Source organism: Hibiscus syriacus, unplaced genomic scaffold, assembly GCF_006381635.1.
Source record: "Hibiscus syriacus cultivar Baekdansim isolate YM2019G1 unplaced genomic scaffold, ASM638163v2 tig00110287_pilon, whole genome shotgun sequence".
NCBI classification, from domain to species: domain Eukaryota; kingdom Viridiplantae; phylum Streptophyta; class Magnoliopsida; order Malvales; family Malvaceae; genus Hibiscus; species Hibiscus syriacus.
The window spans coordinates 279,721-295,344 of NW_024062662.1; the positions used below are offsets into that span (position 1 = coordinate 279,721).

General features: G+C 33.4%; 1 protein-coding gene and 1 pseudogene across 1 annotated transcript; one reads left to right on the plus strand and one right to left on the minus strand.

Moving 5' to 3' along the window:
• The first annotated feature begins 2,476 nt into the window (after positions 1 to 2,476).
• Positions 2,477 to 6,198, plus strand: LOC120116227 (annotated as a pseudogene).
• Positions 6,199 to 6,814: 616 nt separating this feature from the next.
• LOC120116193 (inactive receptor-like serine/threonine-protein kinase At2g40270) lies at positions 6,815 to 10,023 on the minus strand. The gene is made up of 9 exons (XM_039136731.1): positions 9,868 to 10,023; positions 9,632 to 9,770; positions 9,474 to 9,545; positions 9,246 to 9,389; positions 9,010 to 9,150; positions 8,234 to 8,742; positions 7,841 to 8,031; positions 7,626 to 7,758; positions 6,815 to 7,518 (listed from the first exon to the last, which is right to left on the minus strand). The coding sequence occupies exons 1-9, from the start codon at positions 9,974 to 9,976 to the stop codon at positions 6,920 to 6,922; spliced, it is 2,037 nt and encodes a 678-aa protein (XP_038992662.1). The 5' UTR covers positions 9,977 to 10,023; the 3' UTR covers positions 6,815 to 6,919.
• Positions 10,024 to 15,624: the final 5,601 nt, after the last annotated feature.

Consider the following 15,624-nt stretch of genomic DNA (forward strand, 5'->3'; position numbering starts at 1 on the left):
CAAAACAACGTATTTTAGGGATTTATGACAACCATGACAAGTTTTAATATGCTAATTATGTAAGGGCTCAACCCACTTTTAAATTAATGCAATATAATCCTCAAATATAGTTTATTATTTTAATTTTGCATTTTAATTTTATGTATATTTTTTATCACTGGCTCAAGTTTTATATATTATTTGCATATTTGCATATTAGGTTATTTTACCTTTTTAATTTAATTATTATATTTATACATGGTTTAATACTTTGATTTGTTTTTTGTTTTTTGTTTTTTTAACGTATATGTATATAGTTTTTCTTATGATTAATTATTGGAGTATAATAAACTTTTTATGACTTATTTATATATATTGATGGTATTAATTATAAATGGTAAATACGTATATAAAAAGATGTAAACGTTTTTACTTATGTTATCATATTACGTTATCATATGTATAATTAATACGTTCGAACTTCAAAATTAGATATTATCAAATTAAACGTGAATTGAGCTTCATATTTCAGTGCACATAAAACGTGAATTGAGATATGGCTAAAATACACATAAAACGTGAATTGGGCTAAACGTGAATTGTCTTCCGTAAAATATAAATTAAATTAAAAAAGTAATTAAATTAAGCGGGCTACCCGTAGACTACCCGTAGGTATACCCATTAAACCCACGGATTTAACAGTCCAGGCTAATAAACCCGTAATTTAAACGAACTTTATTTTTTGAAGCCCACACGGGCCGCACGTTATACGGGTAACCCGCGGACCTTAACCTATATACCCAGCTCTAATGACCATTGATGTTTTTTACCCATAGGAGGAAATGATGATTACCAGAGGAAAACCTTTTTCAAAAATTTAATATATATGTCTGGATGAGAAAGATTTTTAATTGGGAGTAATAATACATTCTCATCAATAACTTTTTAAGGGTGTTTTAGCGAAAATGTCATTTTTCACATATTACATATATATTTTATCTATTCCTATGAGTTTGGACTAAAATATTTTTAAAATAATATAATTATTTCAAAAATACCTCCCTCTTATTTCTTATTTTCTTTCCGTGACTAAGTTTCTTTTTAGAAAGTTCAATTTTTTTCAATCCTTAAAAAAATATTAATAATATATTTTTAATTAATAAATTAAAAATATTCTCTAAAAAAATAAAATAATTCCTGTACATTTTGGTAGGAGTAAAATGGTTCATCTATTAAAATTTTCATATTCTTTTTAGTTAAATGTTGAAGTAAAATTTTAATATATTTTTAGATAAATAATGTAAAAATTAATATTAATTATAATTAAAATAATATATGATATACTTACTCTTTTATTCTACCCATTTATCTTTTAAATTTTATAGAAAAAATTATATATAAATTTTATGAATTTAAATTTTATTAAAAAATATATAAATTAAAAATAATAAAATAATATATTTTATATGAATTTTTATATAAATATTTTCATTTGAATATTTAAAATTCAACTAGTTAAAGAATATAGTACAAGAATAATTTGATAAAATATATATATTCTAGTAATTTCTTATTTCTTCAACTAAACACTATAATCTTATATTTCTACCAAACAAATCAAACATATTAATGTAACATTCATAATAATGTATCAGATAATATTATATTTCAATAATCTTATTAATAATATTATATTCCATAAATCAAATGCTCTTAAGGTAATGCTCGAAAATCATGTTTTCTCCCAAGGAAATTATAAATTTAGCGATAATTTTAAGACACCATCCCAAAATTTCAAAATTTCCAACTACCTTTGTTTTTTGATATTTCTAATGTGAATTAATGAACAATTTAAAGCCGAAGTTACGTTAATTAAAACAAATCAAACTCATCCTGTGGTAGTTGACCAAAGATGAGCCGGTGCCAATTCTCATCCTCATCCCGTTGCTTACGTGGTAATAGTACAACGATAAAGATGAATATTCTATCGAATCGAGTAAATTTTTTTATGTAATTCGAACAGATTAATCTTATTTTATAACTCAAATTTTTAAATTTCTGATAAAATTTAATTATAAATATTTATAATATTATTTTATTCAAATTTAAATGATTCTTTATAATTATATACCATACATATATATATTTCTTTATATGTATTATATATATATATATCATATAAAATTAAAAGACACTGTTAAATTTAAAAATCAATTCATTAATTATTAAAAATTTTGAGTTATTCAACATGTATTTTACAATTTGATTTAGACTTAAAAATTTTATAATCAAATTGTATTTATAAAATTATAACTTAAATTCATTTCAAATTGAATTTTTTTAAATCGAATTAAATTTTGTTAACCCTATCCGGTGGATATTGGCTCCAAACTTTCTTGTTTAGCATTGGCGTGTGTCAGCCACCAAAACTTTGTTAATACTAACGCGCATAGCTGATCGTTTTCTTTCATCAGAAAGAGAGAGAGCGAGAGACGGCTACAGCATATGAAATGAAAGCAATACAAAGCAAACTTGAAGACTCTCTCTCATTTGCAAAATTTTATCTTCATCACCATTTTTCCTGGTCATTGGAGCAAAGACATAAGGTGAACAACATCTTGCTTTAAAGCTCTTCTCTTTCTGTTTTATTTGTTTTGAGTTAAAAGACCAACATTTTTATGTCCACACAAGATACCCTTATTTATTTGGGAAAGTGAAGAAAAATTACCATAAGGTGTGCATTCTTAAGCAAAATGAATGATTCAAAAGCACACAAGTTCATGCCTTGAATCCCCCAATTACCACAATGCTTCCTTTTGGACCTCCTACAACTGACCTTCTTGAACCACCACCCATAGAGCCTCACCTAAAACCCATTCAGCTGGTAGAAACCTTAGCTGATCTTTATCGCCGCCTTGAAAATTGTTTAGAATCAGAGAAATCATTGTTATGCGTTGAGCAGTACTCGGTTTTTAGTAGCCTAGGTGATCCTAAGTTATTGAGAAGGTGCCTCCGTGCTGCCAGGAAACTTGCCTCTGATGTGCACTCCAAGGTAGTTTTATCAGCTTGGTTAAGGTATGAGAAGAGAGAATATGAACTTGAAGGTGTGTCACCAATGGATTGTAGTAGTTTCATTCTTGAATGTCCTAAGGCTACTCTGGAATCTGGGTGTGACCCAAATTTGATTTATGACCACTGCAAGTGTTATCAAGAGCATACCAACTCAACTGATGCCCAATTATCTGAGTACAACAACCTTTTCACATTGGAACAAGATGGTGATGTGTGCTTTAGTGTTGGCCATGAGGAGATTAATTGTGTTCGATTTTGAATCGCTGCACTTTCAACCCCATTTAAGGCAATGCTGTATGGGGGTTTCAACGAGTCGAAATGTTATAAAATTGATTTTTCACAAAACGGTATCTCTGCGGAGGGAATGAAAGCTTTGGATTTGTACACTAGGACTAAGAGGCTGGATTTCTTTTCTCCTAAGATTGTTCTGGAGCTCTTATCTTTTGCAGAGAGGTTCTGTTGTGAGGCATTAAAATCGGCTTGTGATATTCATTTGGCAACCATAGTTAGCTGTATAGAGGATGCTTTGGTCCTTATTGAATATGGGTTAGAGGAAAGGGCATATGTTCTAGTGGCTTCATGTTTGCAGGTGCTGCTGAGAGGGCTCCCAAGTTCTCTTTATAGCCCCAAAGTAATGAGGATATTTTGTGGCTTTGAGGCAAGGGAGAGACTGGCATCAATGGGCCATGCTTCTTTCTTCTTGTATTATTTCTTAAGCCAGGTGGCTATGGAAGAGGATATGGTGTCAAATACTACGGTGATGTTGTTAAAAAGATTGAGAGAATGTGCCACATTACAGTGGCAGAAGGCTCTAGCTTTGCATCAATTGGGTTGCGTGTCACTTAAGAGACGAGAGTACAAAAGTGCTCAATGTTATTTTGAAGCATCTACAGAGGCAGGTCATGTTTATTCATTAGCCGGTGCTGCAAGATCCATGTACAAGCTAGGGCAACAACATTCAGCCTACAAGTTGATGAGTGCACTCATCTCCGAGTATAAAGCAGTTGGGTGGATCTATCAGGAACGATCTTTGTATTATACTGGAGACGACAAGATCGCTGATTTGAACACTGCAACTAGATTGGATCCCACCCTGTCATTCCCATATAAATATAGAGCAGTCTCAAAGGCAGAGAATAAGCAAACTATGGATGCTATTTTGGAGATTGACAAAATCATTCGATTCAAGCTTGCACCAGACTGCCTAGAATTGCGAGCTTGGTTCTTCACAGCGATTGAGGATTATGGAAGTGCTGTGAGAGATATCAGAGCACTGTTAACTTTGGAGCCAAATTACAAGATGTTCAATGAGCAAGTAAGCGAGGATAATTTGATAGATCTCCTGAACCATAAGGTTCAGCAGGGAAGTCAGGCTGACTGCTGGCTGCAACTTAATGATCAATGGTCTTCCGTTGATGATATTGGCTCATTAGCGTTAATTCACCAGATGCTTGTTAATGATCCTAGAAAAAGTCTCCTTAGATTTCACCAATCTCTTATTCTTTTAAGGTAAGTATTCATATAGTTGTCTTCTTGAACTGCAATTCTTGTTCTGCCCATGGTTTTTAACAAGTTGTTGAATTTCTATGATTTTAACAATAGACACAATATTGTTTCTGTTTAAATATCCTGTTTTGTAATGCGGTTGTTCTCAGCTTTGATCTTACTATATGAGATCAAATAAAGAACACTGGATATACGTTAACATTGCAGGCTTAACTGTCAGAAGGCTGCTTCGCGATGTTTGCGATTAGCTTTCAATCTGTCAAGTTCTGAGCACGAAAAGTTAATTTATGAAGGATGGATTTTATATGACACCGGCCATCGTGAAGAAGCTCTTGCTAAGGCTGAGAAATCAATTTTAATTCAAAGGTCATTTGAGGCCTTTTTCCTGAAAGCCTACACATTGACAGATTCAAATCTGGATCCCGAGTCTTCTTCTTATGTCATTGAACTTTTGGAGGAGGCTATTAGATGCCCCTCGGATGGGATTCGGAAAGGACAAGTGAGTAAATTTATGCTTGGGGGTCTTTCATATGACCACAATCATTCCTATTTGATTGTTTATTATGATATTTTGCAGGCACTCAACAATTTAGGCACTATCTATGTGGATTCTGGGAAACTGGATCAAGCTGAAAACTGCCATATGAATGCCCTTGAAGTTAAACATACAAGAGCTCATCAAGGGTTAGCACAAATATACTCTTTAAGAAACTGGCAAAAAGATGCTTACGACTAGCTGTCCAAACTGATAGAGAAGGCACGTAATAATGCCTCGGCATATGAAAAGCGGTCGGAGTTTTGTGACCATGATATGGCAAAGAATGATCTCAACATGGCAGCAGAACTGGATCCACTTAGAGCATACCCGTATAGCTACATAGCAGCTGGTAATCTTTAAATATCTTTTCTTAGTTTCTGAATTTTGATTCTGGCTAGTGACATGTATTTGCATTTGTGATTCTCAAGCTTGCATGAGTCCTTGTTATAAAAAAAGACTACTTGCAAATATAAATAGGTCATTGGTACTTTTTAGATTGACTAAGCATACATGATCGATCGTGCTGAAGAATTCTTCCCTCTATTCTTGATCTCTTCATTAGCATTAGAAAGGAATGAAGTTCATATCTAGATATGTTGTATGGATGGAGCAAAGTAAAATTAATTTAATGTAAAGTATCATCTGGTTTAGTAGCCTGGTTTTTATCCAAGAAAGAATAATCTTCTTCCAATTTTCTATTTTAATAAATTTCAGGAGGCATAACTTCTTTATAACCACGTGTTTCTATGAATCTTTTCTTTTTTTACTGTAATTTTGTCTCTTCAGTAAAGAAGATATCATCATCTGAGAAATTTAGTCAGCACTGACATGCTGCATTATATTGTTAGTGCTAATGGATGACCAAAAAGAAACTGAAGCTATTGAAGAGATTTCAAAAGCCATAGCATTCAAGCCTGACGAGTCGATCGGTAATCTCAGTTCAGCTCTTCGTGATTGTGAAGCAGCTCTCTGCTTGGAACCGGACCATATCGACACAATTGATCTGTATAATAGAGCACAGGACCAAGCCATCAACCCTCAACAAATATAAGTGGCACTCGTCTTATTTCTCATAATCTTGGGGAGTTAACTGTCAGTAGTAAGGAAAAGAATCTTGGAGTCTTTCACATTATGTTTACTTCCTTTATGGAATGATATGGTTGCAGATGGCCGTGAAAAAGAAAGACTAAGAGAGTTGAAAGTAAATATGAGACCTATGAAAATAATAATAGTGGTGAAATGGAGTCATGTAAAGGTTAAGGTATTTAACACTGTTGTAACTATAGCGTGATTCATTACAAAATGAAACGTATACATTGTACAAAATATCAGATCATTGGTTGTACAAAATCTCATTTTTTACTCCTAACTTTTGGTTCTTAATATTCTTCCTCCTTTTCTCAATCTCTCCCTCCCTCATCGATCTCTCTCTAATGCTATTCGGCTTCATGCTTAAAAAAGGCATTCGGACTAGTGGACGAGTCTTGGTGATAGGAGTGATCTTATTAAGCTAGATGGTGCTAAATGTCGTGGTACAAGATAAATGGAAGAGAGAAGAGAATCAACAATATATTAATCTCCAAGTTCCCATACAATCCACTTTAGAATCTGAATGAATAAATGTTAGAAAAAAATGTAAAGAATGGAGGAGCAGCAGACCAAGGCTTGCAACTCTTTTCTCTCCGAATTATATACAACGAATCATTTCTATTCCTGGCTTTTGATTAGAGAAAGAAGAATCCACTCGAAACTTTGCTGATCCGGAGTGCAGCATTAGAAACAGGGAAACCAGAAAGCAAATGTATTTAACATCAATGCCACTGATCAGCTTGGTTCTGTAGACAAGATTTCGATCTCAGCCCACCAGAGGGGAGATAGTTTCGGAGTTGCTCCATCAGGTCCCATTGCTGTGATCTCTTTTAGTTTGGCTGCAACTTCTCTCATTGTCGGTCTCTCTTTTGGATCAGGATTAACACAAGTCTTAATCACTTCAAACAGTTTTTCCAGATCGACTTCTTGGAAAAGTTTAAGAGTTGGATCCACCATTTCTTTCAATGGCCGGCCCCTTTTCAAGTAGTCCGATGCCCAGTCTGCAAGTGAGCCATTATCTACTGAATAAGGGGTCCTACCAGTTATCATTTCAAACAATATTACCCCGAAGCTGTAAACATTGCTCTCCACGTCTGCTGGTGCAGATTCTAAGAGCTCCATGGTAGCCGATCTCACCTTGGCTGCAGTTGCGTTATTCAAGAAGCTGAAATCAGATATTTTGGCAGCATAGTCTTCGGTCAGATATACAGAGCAAGACTGCAGGTTTCTATGGACTATAGGAGGAGTCAGCTGGTGCATATGCTCAAGGCAGTATGCTATTCCCATTGCTATTCTTAGGCGCATTCCCCAGTCCAAGAGCTCGGCTTCTTGTACTGCAAGAAATCCAAAACTCAGCATCATCCAAACCATATAGTATTATTTTCATCTATAAATAAACACTGTTCAAATGGTACAAGTTAAAATGTAATCAAGCACTTACTGTGTAGATGTTCAAAGAGTGATCCGTTAGGAACGTACTCAAAAACCATCATTCTTGTGAAAGGCACATTTTCTTCACAATATCCGATGAGGTTCACGAAATTCTTGTGGTTCACTTTAGACAATGCGTCTATCTGAAAGAAGAACAAATAAATTGATATTCATGCAATGGTATAACAAGTCTTTAGACTATATTTATGAAGAATATCACAGTACCTTGTTTCTAAAATGTGTTTCTAAATTCTTTGACCACTCTTCACGAGATGCAATCGCAGTCGAAGTCACTGCTATTTCAACCCCAGTCGATAAAGTCCCCTTGTAGACCATGCCATCAGAAAAGGAACCAATTATATTGCTGAAATCCTCACAAGCTTCTTCAAGTTCTGATCGCTTGAGCTTCGGCACACCTGAATGCAGCAACGATAAACTTTAATCAGAAATTTTTGAGCCAAAAGGTGAAAAAAGTTTTTCTTTTCTTTTTTGTATATGATTTAAATATAAATTCCCTAAAAGAATGATTTTTGGGTTTCATACTTTTTCAGCTAATTTTACAGTGCCTGCATACACTTAGAAATGCATGGAATGTGTTCTGTAAGAAAGTAAACATACCTGTTACAAATGCTTTCTGCAGCTGACCACTTAATCCTGTGACCCAAGGTTTGACAGAAACCACCTTACTACTTCCGAAGAGGATAATGCCGAGGACTGAAACCAAAACAATCAAGGAACCCCCAAGACTTGCAACCAAGGTTAGAAAAATACGATGTTTTGAATCAGAATTCTCATCTGATATCTGCCTAGGAGTTAAACCAGGGGAATTGGCTGGGGCACTATGTGATTGTGGTGGTTCAGAGATAAATACTGGTGGATCTACAGAAGGTTGTAAAGCAGGAGTTGGTGCTAATTCAGGTGAAGGTGCAGGAGGCAAAGAGACACCGAAGGGAGATGGCGATGGAGACAATGATGAAGGTGAAGGTGACATTGAAGGTGAAAATGGGGATTCTGATAGTGAAGGTGATGGTGATAGTTGGGAAACTCTTTCATTGTCTATCTTTGAGGATTCCACCACCTGCTGCAACCGCCTCCCGTGAGCTGTATCTCCTGGCTGGCCAATGTTCCTAATAATGAGAAGATATCACGAAGCAACTAGTTAATACTCTATATAACTTTGCTGCATTAAACCAAAAATTTTCCTCAATATAAAAGGATGTGAGAGCTTGCTATAACTGCTCAACAGGAGCCACTAAAGCTATATAGCAAGTAATACAGGAAGACTCGCCCTATAAGCCTAAAAAAATCAAGGCTTCCATCTCTGCAAATGGTTCCTGCCTTTCAAAAGATTACTCAAAGGAAATCGAGATATTACATAAATTTTAACTGCTTACCAAGGAAAACTGCTGCTTTTACAAGATGGTATAGTAGCAGAATCAGTCAGCTGATTCTCATCTACTTGAAATCCAGAAAGCATTTTAATATCATATAACTCAGGTTCCAGGCTTCCCAGAAACTCATTGTTGTCGAGTAAACTGCGTAAAGAAGAAATCAGAATTAAAAAAAAAGGACTAGAAAACAGCTTCAGCAAAATAAAACTGAATCTAAACAACTTGAAAGAGGATCATACAGTGTTGTTAGGGAGAGATTATTGCCAAAATCAGATGGAAACAGTCCACTAAAGTTATTGAATCCCAAATCCAACACCTCCAGCTCCTTTAATCCGATAATTTCTTTAGGAATGCTTCCGGAGAAAGAGTTGTTGCGCAATATACTGCAATGGTATATAAAACAGAACTAAGAAAAGAGCAACATAAAGGTGATTTGTGAAATTATAGACCAAGGATGATAAACTTACATAGATTTTAAGTTCCCCAGCTGCCCAACTTCAGGTCCCAGGTCCCCAACAAGGCCAAGGTCTTTCAGATTTCTGCAAGAACCATAACTCCGACGTCAGAGCATTAACCACAATAAATATAGGAACAAAGTGATAAAATATGCAAAAAGATAACTCACAAATTTACAATTTTTTCATCAGAGCACTCGACCCCGAACCAAGAACACGGATAAATCGCGCCATCAATTTCCTTCCAGTTTGATAAAGCACCAAAAGGGTCACTCACCACTCTCTGTTTGAACCTCAACAAAGCCATACCTGCACAATTTTTTTTTTGGCGCGTTCATCCAAAGAAACTCTCTTTGAAGCTCAATAAAATGTATGGACATGCAAAGCTAGCCATGGTATAATATACCTTCTTCATTGTTCAAAGGCGAGGAAAAGCTTTGCTCAAACAATGATAAAACCAGCATCAGCACCATCATCTTGAACTTCAACTGCTCGAATCCCAATCGTCCATTCATGTCCAAAAGACGATGTTTTTTTTAAATAAAATAGAACTTTTTCCCCTATCAACCTTTGAGAATAAAAGGAGCCGACAATGTAATATTGAATAAACACAAAAGGAAATGCAAGCGAGCTTGCTGGAGGCTGCTAAATGCAAGGCTGCTAAGAGCTAGCAAATTTGTACATGACGAGAAGAAAGCGCGTGTGCATAGCGGTGCCGGTGTTCATTTGCTTTTTTTAATAGAAAGAAACATTTTGCAAGTTAAACCCGAAATAGGAAAAATGAAGGAATGGGAAGACAATGATACGAGACAGTACTTACGGTTTTAACATAGAGACAGAGAACAAACTACAAAAGTAAATTTGGGTTTTGGTCTGAATCTGAGTTTGGTCTTTTTCGGCGATCCGCTGTAGCCGGTGTTCTGATTTTGTCGACTTGGTGGAGGACTGACTCTTTCCTTCCTTCCTATATTTATAGCGCCGTCCCGTGAAATCCCCCCTGCTGCTTCTCACATGCTGAATATTCCTCTTTTCAATGTTTTGAAACTTTAATGTCTAATTATGATTTTGGTCCTTTTATCTATTTAAAAATTTTAAACTTAAACCATTTTCTTTAATTTAGTATTAATTTAGGATAAACTACACATTTAGTAGTATAGTCGTCTGAGTTGGACGTTAACCTGCTAACTGAGATATGATAAAAACTGATCTCAGTTGTATAGACGATTGAGAGTTTGATATCGAATTTTATCGTATCCCGGTCAGTATGTTAAAGTCTAAATTAAACTGTCATCATATTTTTAATGGAAAAGGACGAGTTTGGAACATATCAATAGTTAAGTGACCATTTTATAACTTTTAATAGTTGAAGACTCAAAAAAACAATACCTTATAATTGAATGATCATTTTATAACTTTTAATGGTCGAAAAACTTGACAAAATTACACACTATAATCAAAGAGGCCATTTGTGTACTTTACCCAATTTGATTTCATTTTTATTTGTATTAGATAATCAAATGGGTTTATTTTCCCAATGATTGAACAATAAGTACGGTTTTTGGTGTTGGATTGAGGCTATTCAATCATAGAATTAATGTGCATACGAAGAACATAATTCATTACTATTCTAACAATAATTTTATGTTTAATGTTAAATGTATGCAATTAATAATTTTTTTTATGATTAATACTTTTAAGTTTAGAATTTTTTAAGGTTAATTTATCAGAATAGTCATCTTTATTTTAGTTTTGTTCACTTTTGATCATCGATTTTTTTTTAAAAACATTATGTTTCGGTCACTTACGTTATCAATTTATTAAATTTTAATCACATACATTATCAAATGTTACAATTTGATCATTGAACCATTAATGTATGTTAATTTGATGAAATGGTACGTTAATAAATGGAGTTAGTTTTTAATTTTACCTTTGACTTTAGATATAATACTAATTTATCCCATAAACTTTAAATGAAATATCATTTTGACCCTAAACATTAGATAAAAGAAAATAACGACTAAAAACGAAAACAACGACAAAACGACTGAAAACATGTCAAAAGATAGAGAAAACACGTGACAGAGGTAGAGGAAAACATAACATAAAGACAGAGTCATTAGAAACTAAAATAACAAATGAAAAAACAAAGATGTGATATGAGAAAGCAAAGGAAAAAAAAATATATCGACTACGATGACTAACACCAAGGTTAGTGCCATCGCCTATCAACCAAAGATGAAGAAAGGGATAAACAACTTTTAGGATTTTTTAAAAGCTTTACGGAGTTTTTTAAATTTATAATTAATATTATAAACATAACAAAAAATAAATTTATAATTAATATTATAAACCTTAAAAAAACTATGACATAACAATATTATAAACAAAAATTATGAATTTGATTATGTCATATATTTGAATTTTTAGTGTTCGTATTTTTAAAGAAATATTGATAAATTTATTATTATAGTTTAATTTTAAAGAAATTCGAAGGGTTCTATACTAAATTTAGTGAGTTTATGACATTTTCTGATGAAACAAACATCATATTCACTTTCATGAGGGACAAAGGAGTGATGAGGTTCAACTGTTGTCAACGATGATGGTCGACGACGAATGGGGGTGATCGACAGTGACAATGGTGAGTGGCGGCCGACGACGGGAGACTTTGGTTGAATTTAGGGGATGTTTTTTTTCTAAAATTTAGGAACAAAATGACATTTCATCTAAAAGTTAGGGGTCAAATTAAAAAATTAACCCCTTTTACTAGCGTTCCAGTCATCAAATTAATAGAGTTTATGGTTCAGTGATCAGAATGTAACAACCGATAACCTAAGTGACTAGAATTTAATAAACTGAAAACGTAAGTAATCGAAATATAATTTTTTTCAAAAATCGCTCATCAAAAGTGAAAAAAATTGGAACAAAAGTGATCATTCTCATAGTTTACCCTTTTTTATGAATATAATGTATTTCAATATTACACCGACATTTGCAGGAAGTATTAAAACTCTATTAGAAGTAGGTTTTTTTGTTTCTTTTTCTATCATAAAAGGTTTAAAATTTGCGTGACTTCATCAAGGTGAATTTCCAGGAACCACAACTCATTGGAAGAAAGCTATTGACACCTTCTGCTAAGTCGCTCAATACTTTTGATCCCTATGAGACAATCAAACAATCCCTTTAAGAAGTAGCCGTCATTTGATTTTATATATACACAACAACATTAACTTATGCAGCCCGTCCTTAACTAGCAAGTTGGCTACACATGAAATCCACAATACAAACGCATTCAAAGATGAATCGAGGGGATAGGTCAGGGCAGTCGTCCTCCTAAAAATTTAAAATTATATATTTTATTTTTTATATATTTTTTCTATTAAAAATTGTTTCCATCTCTCTCAGAATTTTATAATTTATCACCTTTTAAATTTTACAAATTCACCCCTAACATAAAATTGAACACATCATTACATTATCCCGTATTCCATATTGTTTGTTGCCGTCAACTGTTGAAATGGTCGTTTTCATCCTAAGCAAAAAAACCAGTTCAATTCTGCCTGCAAAAGGACAATCCAAGACAACAATAATTCAACAAAAGTTGCTCATGTATTAGTAGTGGCGGGTAACCAAATAATGTTATTGCCTCAACATGTTGCCAGGTAGATCAAATAAAGCTATCAACACTCAGTATTAGATAAAAAAGGAGTAAACAGTAAGATACACATATTATGTAAAAGGGTAAACTACATGCTTAGTACCCTAATTATCACGTTTGTTTCATTTTAACCACCCAATTTTTTTTAAAATTATACCTAACATTACTGTTAGAAATAAACTAGAATTAGCAATTAGTATGTTTTGATTGTTAGTCTATTGGATGGATTTGTTAGACGGTTAGCAATATGGGCTATATAAGTCCACTAGTTGTAATGGGCTAAATACATTCTTTAAAATCTTTTTAATATGTCAATCAGGGTTAGTACAAATGGCTAAGATTTAAGAATTTGAGCTTGTAAGATCAAGTTCGAATTCTACCACCATCACTCTTAGTGGGCAATATGTAAATTTCTATGTAAACCCTAATTGCATCTTAGGTATGCACTAGCCTTGGATTGGGGAGCCACCCTTGACCTAAGCTTTTATGTACCAAAAAAAATCTTTTCAATATACTCTTTCTTTATTTTACTCTAATAAACAAAACCCATTTCATAAATTAGACTCTTCATTACTCTCCAAAGCCCACCGATCGTTCATCATCTCCGATCGTCAATGGCACCTTTCTCACAGTTACGTTTTGGTTTCATTTTTGGTCATCCACTGTTAAAATTTTTAACAAAACAGCTGACATGACATTTTTCTATTTTTCCAATGATGATATGACATTATCTTATGGTGACACGTCAACATCACCGTTAATTTTTTAACAACAAGTGTCCAAAATGAAACCAAACTTAATCGTTAAGTACGATTTTGAAAAAAATAATTGAGTGACCATAATGGAATAAAATTGATAATTTGACTATTAAACGTGTAGTTTACCTATGTAAAAGCAATATATTCTGCTTTTTTTTATATATAATGAGAACATGACTTTGAAGGTAAGTTCCAAAGGTTGGGAAAAGGCAGTGATATATCAAAGAAGGGACACTGAAATTGATGTCTAAGCTTCTATGAATATGATTTGAAGGCTCAGTGGCACTTTATAAATGTATTTTCCATTTTTTTTATAAATATATACATCTATTTATTCTTTAAAACTTCCCAGTTTTGAGGGCCATATATCACAAGCATACTTCTTAAGGGTACAATGACCTCCGAACTTTATTTTTTTATAGTTCGGAATTAATATAACAAATGCCAAAGGAAAGTAAAATGTCATCAAAAGGAATCGTCTTTAATTTTTCTAATATTTTGAATGATTTTCTTTGCATTTTTATATGGTTAAGACATAGGAGAAAGTTAAAAAGAAAATGGTGAGATATAATTCTGTGTTTTTTTATGGCATGTCTTTTACGCAAGGTAAACACTGAAAACTTAAAGAAACCTCAGTAGAAGATTCAATACTTAGGTTCGTGGAACCTTAGAGTAATCTTAGTGATTACAAGAATTTTATTATTCGTTAATGATTTAAGTTCGAGCAGCGTAGTATGCATATGTATATGTATATGTATATGTTTAGATCTAAAGTCTTTAAAAAAAATTATTACTACGAAGTCATTTGGTGCACCACCACCACCCGCTGTGGATCACACTTAAATTTGCCAAGAAATCGACAATGCACCGTACAATTAAAAAAAAAACAATCTGTTCGTTTATGTTTGGAGGCTAATGGCAATGATTTGAAAAAGGTAGTCTAACCAAAAAACAGTGTCAAATGGCTCTGATTTTCTAAGTTAGGATGATTACACATGGAGGGGCTCAGTGGCTGGACCCATGACCGGACCACCATCACGCAACCCAGGAAGGTGCGAAGCCTTGTGGCGTTGTTAGGTTTGTGAACCGTATTTACTTAAATCCGGAATGCTTCTAGATACGAGTCTTCATAATAATATATATGTATGTTTTATATTCGAGCATGATGTCCGTATGAATGTTTATAAAAAATAATTTTTCAAAAATATTTCAAATTTATATAATTTTTTAAAAAATATATAGTTTTAAAAAATTCACATAAATAAACTTAAAATTTCGAATTTCGTAATCTAAGCATAAACAAACCTACATGGTAGGTAGGATAGACAATTACCTCCCAGACTTTGATGGTTTAATTTCATATTAACAATTTTCCCAATCAAAACAACAAAATATCTTTTAAGTGAAAGGAAGTCTAATTGACACTCCATGCCATTCCTATGCAATTAACACAATAATTTGATCGAAGCCTGAGAGGCCGTTTGGGAATGTTTAAGGAAGTGCTTTTGGCCTAAAATTCCGTTTGAAACGCAAAAATAATCTCAAACATCTCATATTCAGTCAAAAATTATAGTTTCAAACGAGTTTATTAACTCAAACCAAGAAGTAGGAAAAACGATGCTTTTGTGTTGGAAAGCTTGTTGGAAAAGTTCGTTTGGAGAAGCATTCTCAAACGAAGCGTGAATTGATCTAACTGGTTTATTAGATCATTATTGACTCGTTGAATGGATAGTCATGAAATAAT

Bases quoted from the DNA above. Each gene is read 5' to 3' on its own strand.
- LOC120116193 (XM_039136731.1), bottom strand. From the start codon at position 9,976: ATGAATGGACGATTGGGATTCGAGCAGTTGAAGTTCAAGATGATGGTG. The intron at 9,151-9,245 runs GTATGATCCTCT...TTCTTTACGCAG, and splicing joins AATCTCTCCCTAACAACACT to TTTACTCGACAACAATGAGT. The intron at 7,759-7,840 runs GTACTGTGATAT...TTCTTCTTTCAG, and splicing joins AAACACATTTTAGAAACAAG to ATAGACGCATTGTCTAAAGT.